The following is a 16,274-nucleotide window of genomic DNA, read 5'->3' on the forward strand; positions in this document are numbered from 1 at the left end:
GCAAGTTTACAGGTAAGAGCTTTGTGAATCAGGCACTTACGCTGTAAACCTGCGGCGGTGTAACGTAAATCAGATACGTTACGCCGCGGGGGAGCAACGTAGTTGTACCTGAATCTGGCCCATAATGGCTAATACACAACTAGGAAGGAATATATGGATACCACCACAATATAGGACATTGGGAGAAAATACACACACATTGACACGGATAGTATTGAAATTTGGGATGCACTACACAAAAAAAATAAATGGAAATATAGGGCCAAATCCACAAAGATCGTGCCTAACGTAAATTTTTCCATTTAAGTTACACTACCTTAAAATTTCTACCTAAGTGCCCAATCCACTTACCTATAAATTTTGGGCTGTGTAACTTAAATTCCGCCGTCGCAAGGCGTTCCTCTTCAAATGGGGGCGATTCCCATTTAAATGAGGTGCGCTCCCGCGCCGGCCGTACTGCGCATGCTCGTGACGTCATTTTCCCGACGTGCATAGCGCGAAATTACGTTACGTCGAGCTTTGTGGATTGCGACGGGTCAATAAAGTTGTGTCAGGAAAAAAAAAGATACGGCGGAAAAAAAAAAATTAAAAATTAAAAAAAAATCGCGTCGCTGGACAGAAAGGTCTGCTTTTACATGGTGTACTAACTTTACACCTTGTAAAAGCAGCCCTAATTTTGCGTATGCAAACTAAAACTTACGGAGAAAAAACGAAGCTGAAAAGCTTCGTGGATCTCCGTAAGTGCTAATTTGCATACCCGAGGCAGCATTTCGACACAAAATGCCCCCAGCGGCGGATGCGGTACTGCATCCTAAGATCCGGCAGTGTAATTCAATTACACATGCCGGATCTTCTCCCTAACTATGGAAAACTGATTCTGTGGATCAGTTCCATAGTTAGGAACAGGGATACGATGGAATAACAGCAGTTACGCCGTCGTATCCCTTTTGTGGATTTGGCCCATAATTCACCATTCATGGCACTAAAGGAAAATATTTTTTTTGCACCGGGGAAAAGTTTGATAGGAGGGAATTGGATTAAAAAATAAAAACGCACAACTACGTGATATAATACAAGGGGGAAAAATGTGCACTTTACAAGAATAAAAAATAAAAAATAAAGATGTGCTGGAGATTAATGAATGGAGGTATTTTCAGCTCAAACACTTCATAGCAGCACTTCCTCACACAATAAGAGGAGTAGAAGCACTTACACTGATAAAGCGATAATGTACCACCGAAAAAACAAGTGGGAATATATCTAGGATATATAAAACTTTGATAGAAGTAGAAGAGCTGGAAGTTCCGACATTTATAAAAAATTGGGAGAGGGAATTGGGGAAAGCGAGGAAGGAACCAAGAAGTAGGAAAAATCCTGAAACTAGTCCATGGATCATCAGTAAACAATGGGATGGTGGAAATGAACTACAGTATAAGTGCATAACCCAGTGGTATAGAACTCCAGAAACACTAGGGAAATATCAAATTGCACGGAGTGTTGGCAGGGTTGTAAACAAATGGGAACTATGGCCCATATATGGTGGGGTGCCCCAAAATTAGAATGTACTGGAAGGAAATACTGAGCTATATCAAGGAAATCACTAATATAGATATGTCTGAGGAATCATGGACATGTCTATTTCATGGGGTAGATATTCCGACAAAAGAATATAGAAACTCAATGATTGTACATATGATGAACACTGCAAAAAGCTTGATACTGAGGAAATGGGAGGAAGTAGAGAGCCCAAAAATTAGAGTTTTTTGATAAAATAGAAGAGATATATAACATGGAATATCTAAGACATAGCCATGAGGATACTAGAGAGGGATTCATTAAGAAATGGGAAAAGTGGAAAAAGTTTAAATTAACAAAGAAATATAGTGAGATTAGGATTACTTAGAGAAGAGGAGAAGGAAGGGTCTAAGAATGGGGTGGAGGGGGGAGGGTAAACAAAAGTTTGGAAATACAATTTGTCAATGTATGTCCCTGAAGCTGAAGCTGAAGTTTCTCATATTGGATCCCGAATCACTGCTAATATCTCCGGTGAACATTTAAACATCATGAAGTTTTGAATGACAACACAATACAGCTACATACAGTAAGATGATTTTGAAATTGGATGATCAAGAAAATAGAGCAAGACAAAATAGTATAAGAATTTGTGGATTACCACAGACAATAGAGCATAAAGATCTATTAATTACGCTTCAACAAATGATTAATAACCTACTGAATAAAGCCATTATGTCAGCTGCTAGGAGATCTAAGGGTGTTCCGTTCAAAGGTTCTCTCATAATGTTTTTTTCTGATCTCTCTAAACGCACTGTCAGGGACCTGCCAATAGGCTCCGGCGTGCACGCATGCGCACACATACTAATGGTCGGAATCAGCACCAGTCACCTATTCATGTGCGCAGGCGCGCCCCACATGCACACGGATATGTGCCAAATGCGCGCATCTGCGCGCCAAATGTGCGCGCGCACGCGCCTACTACACGCGCACGACGGCGGGAACGCGCGTGCTCGTTAATGCGCGATTGGCGCCACTCAGCCTTTAAAAAGCTAGCAGCTGCAGTGACACTTTGCTGTCTGATCTGCAGCATTGTATCAGTGAAATCTGTGACCTGTTGTAACCTGTTACCTCAAACCGACCCGGCTCCATCTGACCATCCGACCCTCTCCACTCCGACCCCTGGCTTGCTCTGACTCCGCTCTGCTCTCCTGCCCACCGTTACCTGACCCTGTGCCTGAATCTGACTACGCTTGCTTAACCCACCTGATTATCTGCTTACCCGGTTTGCTTCACCAGCTCCTGCTATCCAGTGCCTGTGCCAGCTCCAGAGACGCTGTCTCCTGCAACCACCTTCCCAAAGGACCACCAACCGTGCCGAGCTGCTATCATCACCAGGAACTCCTACCTCGCCACGCTCCCGAGCTTGCTCTCCCAACTCCAGCAGCTCCAGAGCCGGGGCTGTAAGAGAGGCCTCTTCCTGCACACTAGGCTCTGGCTACAAGGTACGTTCCAGTACATAACACACACATTACAAATGCAGAAAAGCTGTACAACCTCTTCTGGAAATATTGAATACCAATGCAATCCATTACAGATGGGGATTTCCGTTTAATCACTTGACTACTGGGCACTTAAACCCCCCTCCTGCCCAGACCAATGTTCAGCTTTCAGTGCTCTTGCACTTTGAATGACAATTACTCAGTCATGCAACACTGTACCCAAATACATTTTTTGTCCTTTTTGTCATACAAATTGAGCTTTCTTTTGGTGGTATTTAATCACCTCTGGGTTTTTATTTTTTGCGCTATAAATGAAAAAAGACGGAACATTTTGAAAAAAAAAATGTTTCTTATTTTATGTGATAAAATTTAGCAAATTATAAATTTTTCTTCATAAATTTTGACCACAATTTATACTGCTACATATCTTTGATAAAAATAACCCAAATTAGTGGATATTATTTGGTCTTTGTGAAAGTTAGAGAGTCTACAAGCTGTGGTGCAAATCATAAAAAATTGATCACACCTATTGTTCATTTCCGAACAAGCAAGGAAAGTACAAATACCCCCCAAATGACCCCTTTTTTGAAAGTAGACATTCCAAGGTATTTAGTAAGATGCATGGTAAGGTTTTTGATGTTGTAATTTTTTTCCCACAATTTGCAAAATTAAGATTTTTTTCCCCCACATAATTGTCATTGTAAAAGGTTGTGTATACCACAAATGATGCCCCAAAATACATTCTGCTACTCCTGTGTATCACATGTGTGGGACTTTTTCACAGCCTAACCACATAGAGAGGCCCAATATGAAGGGAGCATCATCAAGTGTTCTAGGAGCATAAATTGCACATCTAACTTGTTGACTACCTATTACATTTTTGAAGGCCCTGAAGCACCAGGATAATGGAAATGCCCACAAAGTGACCTCATTTTGGAAAGCTAACACCCCAACGTATAATCTATGAGGCATAATGAGTCTTTTGAACAGTTAATTTTTTTTCCAGGAGTTTTTGGAAAATGTGGGGAAAAAATTAAAACGCATTTTTTTTTTACACAAAGTTGTCCGTTTATAAGATATTTCCAACACATAGCATGTACGTAGCAAAAATTCCACCCCAAAATACATTCTGCTATTCCTCCTAAGTATGGTGATACCAAATGTGTGAGACTTTAACACAGTCTAGCCACATACAGAGGCCCAACATTGAAATAACACACCTTCAGGTATTTTAGGAGCATAAATTAGACATCTCGTTTCTCAACCACCTATTATGCTGCGTACACACGGTCGTTTTTTGTGATGAAAAAAAAACAACATTTTTAAAAACGTCATTTAAAATTACCGTGTGTGGGGAAAACTTTGTTTTATGTCTTCTGAAAAACGACAAAAAAAAAATCGTTTTCAAAACGTCGTTTTTTGTGTCATAAAAAATGACCGTGTGTAGGCTAAAACAACGTTTTAAGCCCGCGCATGCTCAGAAGCAAGTTAGAAGACGGAAGCGCTCGTTCTGGTAAAACTACTGTTCAAAATGGAGTAAGCACATTCGTTAGTTAGGTTTCAAATTATAGAAGAAAATAATGCGCTGCATTACACCATGCTTTTAAATGCTACACTAAAATGCTTGTTTGTTGCGGCTGATCTTGTTACATAGTTATGACAAGCTTTTTACTTTATTATTTATTGTTATATAATGTTTTGTTTTGTGTTGTGTTTTTTAGGCGTATCTTCCATCTCCAAAAATCAAAATATATATTTAAAATCTTGTTATGTTTTTTTTGGGGGGGGGGGGGATTTGTTTTCTAAACTTTTTGCTAAATATATATTTTTGGTTGATTTTGGAGTGTGTGAAGTGACCACAACAACATCATTATTTCTTTGAATTTACCCACAAGGAGGTTGTTGTCCCTTGTTAATTTCAAAATGTTTGTTTTTGAAATGTGTATGCCCACTCACTAATGATCTCTCTATTTTTGAAAAAATACACATGGTCAAATTTTGACGACAAAACAAAAAGCCATTTGTTTAGGCCGAATAAAAAAATAAAAATTATACACTGCTGGCAACCAAAAATCAAAACTTAATAAAAACAAAGATGCCAAGGAAGGCAGCACTTGAGAGCGTGCTTGAATTTAGAAAGACAAGGGTCCACCAAGCCAGCAATCCAGGCTGTGAGCCACAAAAATATTCCATCAGGGGCACCATTTAATCGCTTGGACTTCTTCCCTGCAGTCTTCCCTGCAGCCCGAGTCCTCAGGGGCTGGGTTCCTGGAGCCGAGGTTGTGCCAGGAGCCAGAGCAGGCTCAGAAAGAGGAGGAGCAGGAGAAGGAGCAGGAGAAGGAGCAGGAGCAGGAGGAGTAGCAAGGACAGGAGGAGCAATCCGCACAATGTCGGTGTCGTCATCGAGCTGCCCCAGTGACGCCATGCTTATGGCCTTGAAGATAAGCATTTTGCAGCGCACACGCTGGCCCCACTCCAGATTTCTGAGCTTGGCTGCGATGAGCGCTGCGAAACCCTCTTCTTCAGTGGGTGGCTCTCGGATGGCCGCAGTTGCTTCGCGAAGCATGGCCTGGGTCTCCTCCTCCATTTGGAGAAGCCTCCTGGCCCTTTTCGCGGGATTGCGGAGAGGAGGGATCCAGGAGATGGAATCATGCAGGCGTGCCTCCTGTCTCCCACTGGGGCCTACCACCTCCTGGCTCCCAGTGGGTTCTGCCACCTCCTGCCTTTCAGTTGGACCTGCCTCCCCCTGGCTCCCTGTGGGGCCTGCCTCCCCCTGGCTCCCTGTGGGGCCTGCCTCCCCCTGGCTCCCTGTGGGGCCTGCCTCCTCCTGGCTTTGCTCTGTCTGTGTATAAAAAAAGGGACATAGTTTATTTGTTGTTTTCATTAATCACACACATTTTTTAAATCATGACATATGCAAATTGAATGCTAATATATATTACACACAGGGTCGCCATCCATAATTATGTGGCCCCTTACACAGCTTCAGACATGGGCCCCCTGGAGCTGGGGGGGTTGCTGCCGGCTGAAATAGAGAAGTAGGGGGCCTTTACCCAAAATAGAAATGTAGTATATTTTTTGACAAATGATTTTTCACAAAAAGGGTGTTTGACATCCGGGACCCCTTCCAGGTGTATTGCGTGTACCCCCCTAATCATTAGTAATGGCGTACCAGAAAATGACACACAATCATTCAGACCCCTGCATTTTTCTATCTTGTCCCCATCATGTTTTGCCACTACTGTCTATTGATATGTTCAACACTTTTTGTTCATTCCTTTGTAATTTATAACACTAGTAACATCAATTTGACATCATTATTATACTTTGATTTTCTGAAATTGTTAGCAAAATGCAATACCTGGCTCCATGGGTCACAATCAGGGTCCTCCAGGAACTCTTGCTCTTCCTCCGAGGTTGCCTGCTCTTGCCTGCAGGGAAGACTGGAGGATTGACTGCAGGGAAGATGGGAGCGATCTCTTGGGGGAAGGGTAGACAGGGATGGCCTGGCCTCAATGTGGTCGTTCTGCAGCTGGCCATAGTACCACAGGTTAGGCTTGTAGATGCTGTCAGCTGCAGCCCCAGATCTCATTGAGGCCAGGACTTGTACCTGTTGGGTCCTGTAGGTGCCCCTAATGGAATTAATTTTCGCCTTCACAGTCTCTGTTGTGGCGTTGGGGACCCTTGTCTTTACAAATTCAAGCAGGGTCTCCTTTTGCTTTCTTCTTGGCATCTTTGTTTTTATTTAGTTTGTTTTTAGTTTGCCACAGTACAGGAAGTTCCTTCCATCTCTGTATAAATTCAGTGAGGAATTCTGGCTCTTTGAAGGCCTCCATTATTTCTGCAAGTCAAAATTAAAATCCTAAATCCTAAAAACCTAATGTCAGTCAAGCCACTACTACTTTATCACCATATCTAGCCCACAAACGTATCCACTGTTCACTAATGACAAAAATACAGTTACGTACCGTCGTATGAAACGATCGCGACTTCCGCCTTCTTCCACAGACTGTGAGCGCTGCTTTCAAACACGTCGGATCCCTTTTTACACTACGCACGCGTGACGCTCCGCACGATACCCCGCCCCTGGCGTTCGGTCTCGTCCCTTTCCCGCCCCTTCTCTATTGTTTTGTGAAGAAGAATTATAGAGGAGATGCAGGACATGCATACCAATATGGCTAACTCGAGCCAGGAGGCAGGCCAGGCCCAGGCAACCAGAAGACCCAGGCGGAGGTACAAGGCCTCAAACATGGCATTCCAGGAAATGGTTGAGATGGTCAGCATCTTAAGGAGGGAGGGCTATGATGCCAAACATGACCCTCACAGGCATCCCAACAAAACGAAGGCCGCAATAATAGAGAAAGTGGTCAGGAGGCTCCAGGAGAAATTTGGGGAATGCAGGAGTAAAGAACAACTGAGAAAAAGATGGTCAGACCTGAAGTTGAGAGAGCCCGAGCAACTGGAGAGGATAAAAAGAGTCATTAGAAGAAGTAAGTAATTTTGAAAAACCTAAATACATCACTGCCTCCAGCTAAGCAGAACAAGCTGCCAATCAGAAGAGACTTGAGGACTGGCTGTGCTGATGAGCGGACGTGAGTGAGAGGCTTGTGAGGGCTCCTCCCCTCTGAGTTCCCCCAGGCAAGGAACAGCAGGCTGTACGAGCAGTTGGTTCCGTACACCACCGCAAGGATGAAGGTGTCATTAGAGGGAGACAGGAGAGAGGAATGAGATCTCCTGTATCCCCCCACACAGACACAGTGTTTATCGGCTTACCAGAGGCTGCAGAGAACCAGAGACTGCAGAGATAATCCTGGACGTAGCGGGCTCCCATCCATCTCCTCATCCGTCTCTTCAGCAGGCTTTCTCCCCCTCCCCAACCCCCCTCAGTGAAGGGAGAGCAGGAAAAGAAAAGAGAGACACATGCGGCCAGCACGGCCAGCACGTAGGAGGTAAGCGAGGAGATAGGAGAAAGGTAAAGAGCAAGAGAGGAAAATTATCAGCCGTTAAGTCAATAGTAAACAAAGCAGCTGCAACACTGTGAAATGTGATATACGAGGGAAGAAGAAAGGAGCTGTTTTTCTGAACTATGTCTAAAAAGCTTAAAAAAGTAAAAAAACAAAAACGTATAATAACACTGCAATGTTGGATTGTGTGGTTCTTATGCTGTGAGAGGCCAGCGGTGAATTCAATGGAGTGATTTATGCTGGGAGGTTGTAAAACATTAACTCAAAAGCACTGAAGCAATAATAGAAACAACCCTATCTGTCTTTCCAGCGGGTCAACTCCCCCCCCCCTCCCCACTGTATTTGTTCCTTGCTATACAGGAGTGAGAGGAAACAGGAGCCGTGATAAAGACAGGCAGAGAATCTCCTGGAGTACCCCCAAGTTCAAAGGGACATCAGAGGAGCAGAAAAGGGAGGTACTACTGTATAACAACTGTTGTAAGGACTGAACCCAGAGTCTGTTTCCCCCTTCTTCTTTTTTTTTTCTTCCTCCCTGTCCTGTCTGTACCCGGCAACTAAGCAGGACTCTGTAAGGGGTTAATTTAAAGGCACAGTGCAAGGATATTTTCATCTAATCTGCTACACCTGTGTTTAATTGCTAACTTAGTTCTTTGCAAGGACTCAGTTTAAAACCCATACTGGCCCCTCTGGCCACAGAGACTCGTTTGCAATTGTAGCAACTGCAAAACTGAGGGGACTGAAAGGGAAGCAAACTGAACTGAACTATGTAAAATGCAGATAAAGTGCTTTTATATATGCATGCTCACTTATGGAGAAGCTCATGGAAAGACATATGTGTATATATTTAATCTGCTAAATTAAGCTCTAGCTGGTCTTCTTACCAACTAGCAAATACAGATGATCTAGGTGCGCACTCAAAAGCTGGCAGAGCTGTGGATATTTTGTGTGCCCGTTGGCACAGAAGAAGGGTTATACTGTCACCAGCTGGCGAGATAGTCTCCCTTTTTTTTTTTTTTTTTTTTGGTCCACAACCTCCTTTTTACACCTACTTCCCCTTTTTTATTTTATTTTTTTTTAAAAAGGCCTTAGTCTGTGTATTGGGGTCAGCCCACACAGACGTGAAAGCCTAGATTTATCATTAGCAAGTCGGCCTGTGATTACTGTTAAAATATTGCTGAATTACTGACAAAAGGAACAATCAATAGAGCACACAAGGAAGTGCAACACACAGTAAGACACAGTAAATATAATACAACAGGCCAATAGAGGTATCTGCAACATCAACTCTGCTTAATTACACACCAGTTGGATGGTATACTCAGCTGCAAATATAAATGATCTTGGGGTACCTTTAAAGTTGGTAGAGCTGCGGACTGGTGCGGATAATCTATTCACTGTTAAACATTTGGATTAGTACGGAGATGTCAACCCGCAGACAGACAGCACAAAAACAAGCAGGAGCAATACGGGCTTATCTTTCTCCACGCACAGGGACGGACGGACCTCAGGCTGAGAAACGACCAGAGGGGAAGAGAGGACTGATGGAACCTAATAAACACCCCATAGGGAATGGTCGTAGTACAGCCAAAACAGATGGACAGGATCGCCGCTTGACGGGCCGTGAAATGCTGATTAAAGAGAAGGGCTCCCCAGCAGTGGGTAGAGGACGGACAATCACTAGTGGAGACAACCCGGTTCGTAACCAATACCCACTGAGGCCTATCAGGATAGGGGTAGGACAGGAGGGCCATCCGTCGACAACGGGACAAAAACAGTTACAAGATTTGAGGGAAACAGGACATAAAGAAGATCCCAAGGCTAAGGGCCAAGTTAGCCCAGATTATCCAACTACCTCGACTATTCTACGGACTCCCCCAGAAGCTGTAGGAGGGGCGGTAATGGATTTTGGGGAGGAAACCCCACAAAAAAGTTATACTGCATCCCTGGAGAATAATGAGGAGTCAGAAACAGACGTACAAAGATTGGAAACAGACCCGCAGGAGAGAAATCAAACAATGCAGGGGGAGACTACGCAATGTATTAATGTGGTGGAAAACGGAGGGGACTTACAATCAAGGTTGGAAGGTCAGCCCTGTGACCTAGAAAAAGACATGAGAGCTATAAGAGAACTTCTAAAAAAACACTCCCTACTAAGACTGATATTTTGCAATTGATAACAGCGGTAGAGCAGTCATGCCAGCAAGCAGTGGAGGGCTTAAGAGAGGAGATATGTGAGCTAGGACACAGGGTAGAATCATTTGAGGTTGAACAGGATGCAATGACACAGGCAGTCGCAGATATACAGGAGACAGTGAAACATCAAGAAGAGCTCTTAAGTTCCCTCAGGGACCAAGTAGACAATCAAGAAAATAGGGATCGCAGGCAAAACATTTGTATAAAAGGACTACCAGAAACTTTTTTGGGTCCGGAATTACTTCCAACAGTGCAGGAGATATTTCACAGAATAATGGGAGAGGAGGCACTGGAAACCATAGAGGTGGATAGAATACATCGTATCCCATCATATGTCATCCCCAATGCAGAAAGACCAAGAGACATAATATGTAAATTACATAAATTTACTGTGAAAGAATCTATAATGAAAGCTGCTCGCACCAAAAAGGAAATTGTCCACGACGGAACACATATCTCACTGTATCCTGACTTATCATATCGAACTTTAATGCAAAGAAGGAGTGTCAGGCCAGTCTTGGAAGCCTTACGTGCGGTAGAAGTAAAATACCGATGGGGTTTTCCATTCAGTCTTACGGCTTCACGAAATGGCAAGACAGCAACTCTTCGCACAAAGGATGACCTGCAGTCATTCACAGAAATATTAGAATTACCCCCAACAGATTTTGTGGACTGGAGAAGGAATAACATCGGAAATTATATAAAACGCCCAGAACCATGGAAACAAGTGCCTCCCAGGAAAAAAAAACACACAGAAATAAGACTATAGCGGGAAGGAAAGGAAAAGGAGAGACTTATGGATAGTGGGAAGGGGGGCTTTGGTTGTTTTTGGAATACTCTTGGGGAGGGTTGGTAGGGTGGGCTGGTAAAAGGGTTGTGATCTCTCCAATTTTTTTTTGTATATATAAATACATTTTTGGTAGAAGCAAATGAATTAACAGGCAAAGAAAAGGGCACATGATCACTTAATGCACTGATGATACCCACTACCCCCCTTTTTTCTTTTTGCTTTGCTAGAAGGAGAAGGGAAAAGGGATATTTTTAAACCTTTTTTTTTTTTTTCTCTATTTATTTATTTATTTATTTATTTCTTAAAAAAGAGAAAAAAGTGAAAGGAGGGAGGATAGTTTTAAACCCTCTTTTTTTTGGTATATATAATAAATTTTTGGTAGAAGTGAATGGAATAACATGCAAGAAAAGGGCACATGGTCACTCAAGGCACTGATGACACCCACTTTTTCTCCTTTTTTTGGCTTTGTTAGAAGGAGAAAGGAAGGGGGAAGGGGATATTCTTCAAACTTCTTTTTTTCCTTTTTTGGTAAAGAGGGGAAAAAAGGAGGGAAGATATTTCTAAATTTCTTTTTTTTTTGTGTTGCTGTTGTTTTGGTATATATAATACATTTTTGGTAGAAGTGAATGAAAGAATATATAAGAAAAGGGCACATGGTCACTCAAGGCACCGATGACACCCACTTTTTTTTTTTTTTATTTATTTTTTTTTTTTAGGTAGGAAGCCTTGCAAATTCCCTCCTCACGCGGTGGATTTCCCCCTTTTTTTTTTTTTTTTTAAGGGAAACAGCACGCAAGAAAAAGACACATGGACACAAGTGCCTCCCAGGAAAAAAAAACACACAGAAATAAGACTATAGCGGGAAGGAAAGGAAAAGGAGAGACTTATGGATAGTGGGAAGGGGGGCTTTGGTTGTTTTTGGAATACTCTTGGGGAGGGTTGGTAGGGTGGGCTGGTAAAAGGGTTGTGATCTCTCCAATTTTTTTTTGTATATATAAATACATTTTTGGTAGAAGCAAATGAATTAACAGGCAAAGAAAAGGGCACATGATCACTTAATGCACTGATGATACCCACTACCCCCCTTTTTTCTTTTTGCTTTGCTAGAAGGAGAAGGGAAAAGGGATATTTTTAAACCTTTTTTTTTTTTTTTTATTTATTTATTTATTTATTTCTTAAAAAAGAGAAAAAAGTGAAAGGAGGGAGGATAGTTTTAAACCCTCTTTTTTTTGGTATATATAATAAATTTTTGGTAGAAGTGAATGGAATAACATGCAAGAAAAGGGCACATGGTCACTCAAGGCACTGATGACACCCACTTTTTCTCCTTTTTTTGGCTTTGTTAGAAGGAGAAAGGAAGGGGGAAGGGGATATTCTTCAAACTTCTTTTTTTCCTTTTTTGGTAAAGAGGGGAAAAAAGGAGGGAAGATATTTCTAAATTTCTTTTTTTTTTGTGTTGCTGTTGTTTTGGTATATATAATACATTTTTGGTAGAAGTGAATGAAAGAATATATAAGAAAAGGGCACATGGTCACTCAAGGCACCGATGACACCCACTTTTTTTTTTTTTTATTTATTTTTTTTTTTTAGGTAGGAAGCCTTGCAAATTCCCTCCTCACGCGGTGGATTTCCCCCTTTTTTTTTTTTTTTTTAAGGGAAACAGCACGCAAGAAAAAGACACATGGACACTGGAGGTACTGGCAAAAAAGAAAGAAAGAGAAAGTAATTTTTTTTTTTTTTCCTTTTTTTTTTGGGGGTTTTTTGGAGGTTGTAATTAATTATTCATGTACTGATACAATTGTTTAGAATGGTATAAGGAAATGTTCTTCAGGATCCCCTAATCGGGGAAAAATATTATATAAATGCCAGTATAATGATAGAAGACTGGAGAGGGGGGAAAAGGTATCATTTGAAGTATTGAGGGGGGGAGATTACCAACCCCATACCCACACCGAAAGTAAACCAAGGAGAAGAAGACATAAGGGCCCCACCACGAAGTGGGTATGGGGTAAAAAGGGGAGGAATAAAAGGAAAAGGCCCGGGGGAGGGATATGGAGGAATGGGGGGGTAAAGGGGTGTTTTACCCAGTAGGCTAAGCCCGATATATGGGTCACGAAAACCTGCAAGAGTGCAGGAAGGTGGAGAGGTCGGCAGGGGGGGTGTACCCCTCTGCGGACAACTCTTCCGATTAGGGGATAACTCAAAGGAGAGTATTGGGTGTAGGGAAGGGAGGGAGGGGGTTGAGGTTACTTTTTGCTCCTTCTGGGGAAATCTCGGGGGTTTTTTTTTTTTGTCTTTTTTTTTTTTCTTTTTTGTGGTTGTTTGTCTTTGTTTGTCTTTGTTCTCCACCTCCTCTCCCCTCTTTTGGACAGGCATGGAAACAGAAAAAAGATATACAGCAGCGAAAAAGCGGAAGCGTTTTTTTTTTTTTTTTCTTCTTCTTTTCCTTTCAGGAAAATAAGGGATGGCAGGCCCATTAAAGGTAATAACATATAATGTTAGAGGCCTAAACTCACCCCAGAAGAGAGGGCGTCTGTGGCAGGAGTTAAGTCATTATGCTATAGATGTGGCCTTCCTGCAGAAAACGTATTTCCTGAAAGGGGCCACACCAAATATGCCCCTACACATATTTAACCAGTGGTTCCATGCGCCGTCTCCAATCCAAAGGGCAAGGGGAGTGTCCATAGCATTTAAAAAGACATGCCCAGTTATCGTGACACCTTCACAAATAGACCCCGAGGGTAGGTACATTTTCTTAAAAGTGAAATTGAACGGCTACTGCTATACATTTGCCTCAGTGTATGCCCCAAATACAGGCACGGCTAACTTCCTGATAAAAACCTTGAACTCACTAGAGAAGTTTAGAGAAGGATTTCTGATTTTGGGGGGTGATATTAATTTAGTATTAAATCCAAGTATAGACACATCAACAGGCAAAACACCCATATCATTCAAGGCTCTAAAACACATAAAACAGCTTTTACGGACTGCCCACTTGGTAGATGGATGGCGAGCAACGCATGAGGGGATAAAAGACTATAGCTATTACTCCAAAATACACAATATGTACCCCCGTCTTGATCTTTTTCTCGTGGACCAGTTTTACCTAGAAAGGATCAGATCTTGTACGATAGAATCAATAACAATTTCAGACCATGCACCTGTTATTATGACCTTACATCCAGTATCATTAGGCCACTTGGAACGAGTTTGGAGGTTAAATGAGACTCTGTTAGATGACGGCCGCGTTGTGGAAGATATAACCATTAAAATCAAAACATATTTTGAAAGGAACATGCCTGGGGAAACTTCTGATCAGGCTATTTGGGGGGCCCATAAGTCAGTGATCAGGGGGGAATTGATAGCTTGGGGGGCAAGGAAAAAAAAAGAAAAACAAAAAGAAATAACAGACCTGCTGGAAGAAATAAATAAGATAGAGATAAAACATAAATCCTCCATGGACCCAGCAGACACTAAGAGGCTGGAAGATGCGCGAAGTAAACTGACACAATGTCTAGACCAGAAAACCAGAAATAAATATAGATACTATGCACACCGGTTCTATGAACAGGGAAATAAATGTGGTCGCCTTTTAGCTAGACAACTTAAAAAACAACAAGATTCCAGACATGTTCATAATTTAACTATACAAAACAAAAAAATAGTAGAAACACAGGCAATTGCGGCTGAATTCCATACATTTTATCAGAATTTATATAATATTCAACAGGAATCAGCAAATACCACGAATGAATACAGAGTGGGAGAAATTAGGGAATATATTGCGGATTCAGAGTTACCTTCACTGCCATCAGAAGCTACGGAGATGTGGGGGATGGCGTGCACGTGCATGTGAGAACGTGGCGCGCTCGTAGGTGGGGGGAGAGGAGAACGATGGGATTGCCGGGGGATGGACCGCCCTCCTTCACAAGCTGACAAGCGTGCTGTATACCGCCGCATACCAGGGGATCCGCGCCGACACCATCACGGCGGGAGCGACTGCCAGGCTCCGTTGAACACACCGCACCGCACCGGAGGACACTAGAGATCTGTCGGTGAGGAGCGGAGACGGACGGAGTAAGGTAGGAGATGGGCTATACAGCGGGTGGATGGAGCTAGGAGAGCAGGCAAGCATAGCCACCCCCCGCATGTATAAGCTGCAAAGTTAAACAGCAAGTTGGAAAGTCAGCCCAGAGAAACTCACCGCTAGATTTTCAAACATATAGGAAATGCCGGAGGTGTGGAGAGGGGAAGACACTGAGTGAGAGGCTAAGGAGGACTGAGAAAAGCGGAAAAAAAAAAAAAGTGATATTACCTATTATTTACCAATTATCTCTGTACGGGAAACCAACAGAAATGTGAAATGTGAAACAAGTGTGAAACAAAGGCACTAAAAGTATGGTGAAAATATAGCCCTAAATATCCACTGTTAGCGACAAACTGACATGTGTATGTATATGTATATGGTACCATCAAGACTGCATAAGCTCAAGCGATAGCATTTGAAACACATGGTGAGAAGATCTAAAGGATAAAACTTGCACTGCAGTGAAAGGGGCGAAAGGGAAATGACTTTAGAATCAATCTATTAATATAAAACCCATCTCCTTGAATAAGAGTACCAATACAGTACACTCACACGCTTATTGAGAACCGTGAATTTTGATTGGGTTAAACGAGCATCTTTGTTTTGGCCCTCACTCTCTTTCCCTCTTTCTCTCTCTTTTTCTCCTTTTCGGTTCCTCCCTTTTTGTTTTCTCTCCCTTTGTTTTTTTTTTTGTTTTTTTGTTTTTTTTGTGCTTGGGACCTCAGATATCGGTCAAATAATTCATCTGAACGAAGATTGGGTTATATTAAGCAATTCTTATTCAGGGGGAGTGAATGAGAAAGAAAATTAAATAAAATTCAGATTCGAAGGGGGATAAGACCTGGTGTGGAAAACCGCTCTGACACGGCGGAGAGAAATATAAATAAGCAGGCCCTCAAGCAAGGTCTTCCTCCCACGTTTTTGTTTTTTTTCTCTCTTCTCCCCAATATTCCCCTAGAGCCCTGTGCCTGTTGGCTGGGTGACATCACCCCCCCTGCTTACGTGGAAGGACCGAGGTGGGTAAAGTGAAGGGGGAGAGAGAGGGTGGGGAAAAGTACCCCTATTACTCAACATATAGAGTTAAATAAAAATATTTGTCTTTTTGCTTGCGCCCTCCAACCCCACTAAATCAATAGTTACCCGCCCCTATATACGTGGTCAAAAGACACGTGAAAGAGGAGAGGAAGGAGAGGAAAGGAAAGAAAATAAAAGAAAAAGAAAAAAGC

At 42.4% G+C, this 16,274-nt stretch overlaps 1 protein-coding gene across 2 annotated transcripts in view; it reads right to left on the reverse strand.

Annotated features, from left to right (window-relative positions):
• Positions 1 to 8,976, reverse strand: part of GPR37L1 (G protein-coupled receptor 37 like 1) — a 41,024-nt gene extending 32,048 nt beyond the window's left edge. The window contains exon 1 of one of the 2 annotated variants that reach the window (XR_005747041.1): positions 7,788 to 8,976. Coding sequence is in view for 1 of the 2 variants with exons in the window: in XM_040337606.1 (XP_040193540.1) it covers positions 7,450 to 7,533 (84 nt within the window). In the remaining variant the exon portion in view is untranslated. Of the gene's footprint in view, positions 1 to 7,449; positions 7,636 to 7,787 lie in introns of those variants that run through there. The other variant, XM_040337606.1, reaches the window with a different exon arrangement.
• Positions 8,977 to 16,274: the final 7,298 nt, after the last annotated feature.

Source organism: Rana temporaria, chromosome 2, assembly GCF_905171775.1.
Source record: "Rana temporaria chromosome 2, aRanTem1.1, whole genome shotgun sequence".
Lineage (NCBI taxonomy): Eukaryota > Metazoa > Chordata > Amphibia > Anura > Ranidae > Rana > Rana temporaria.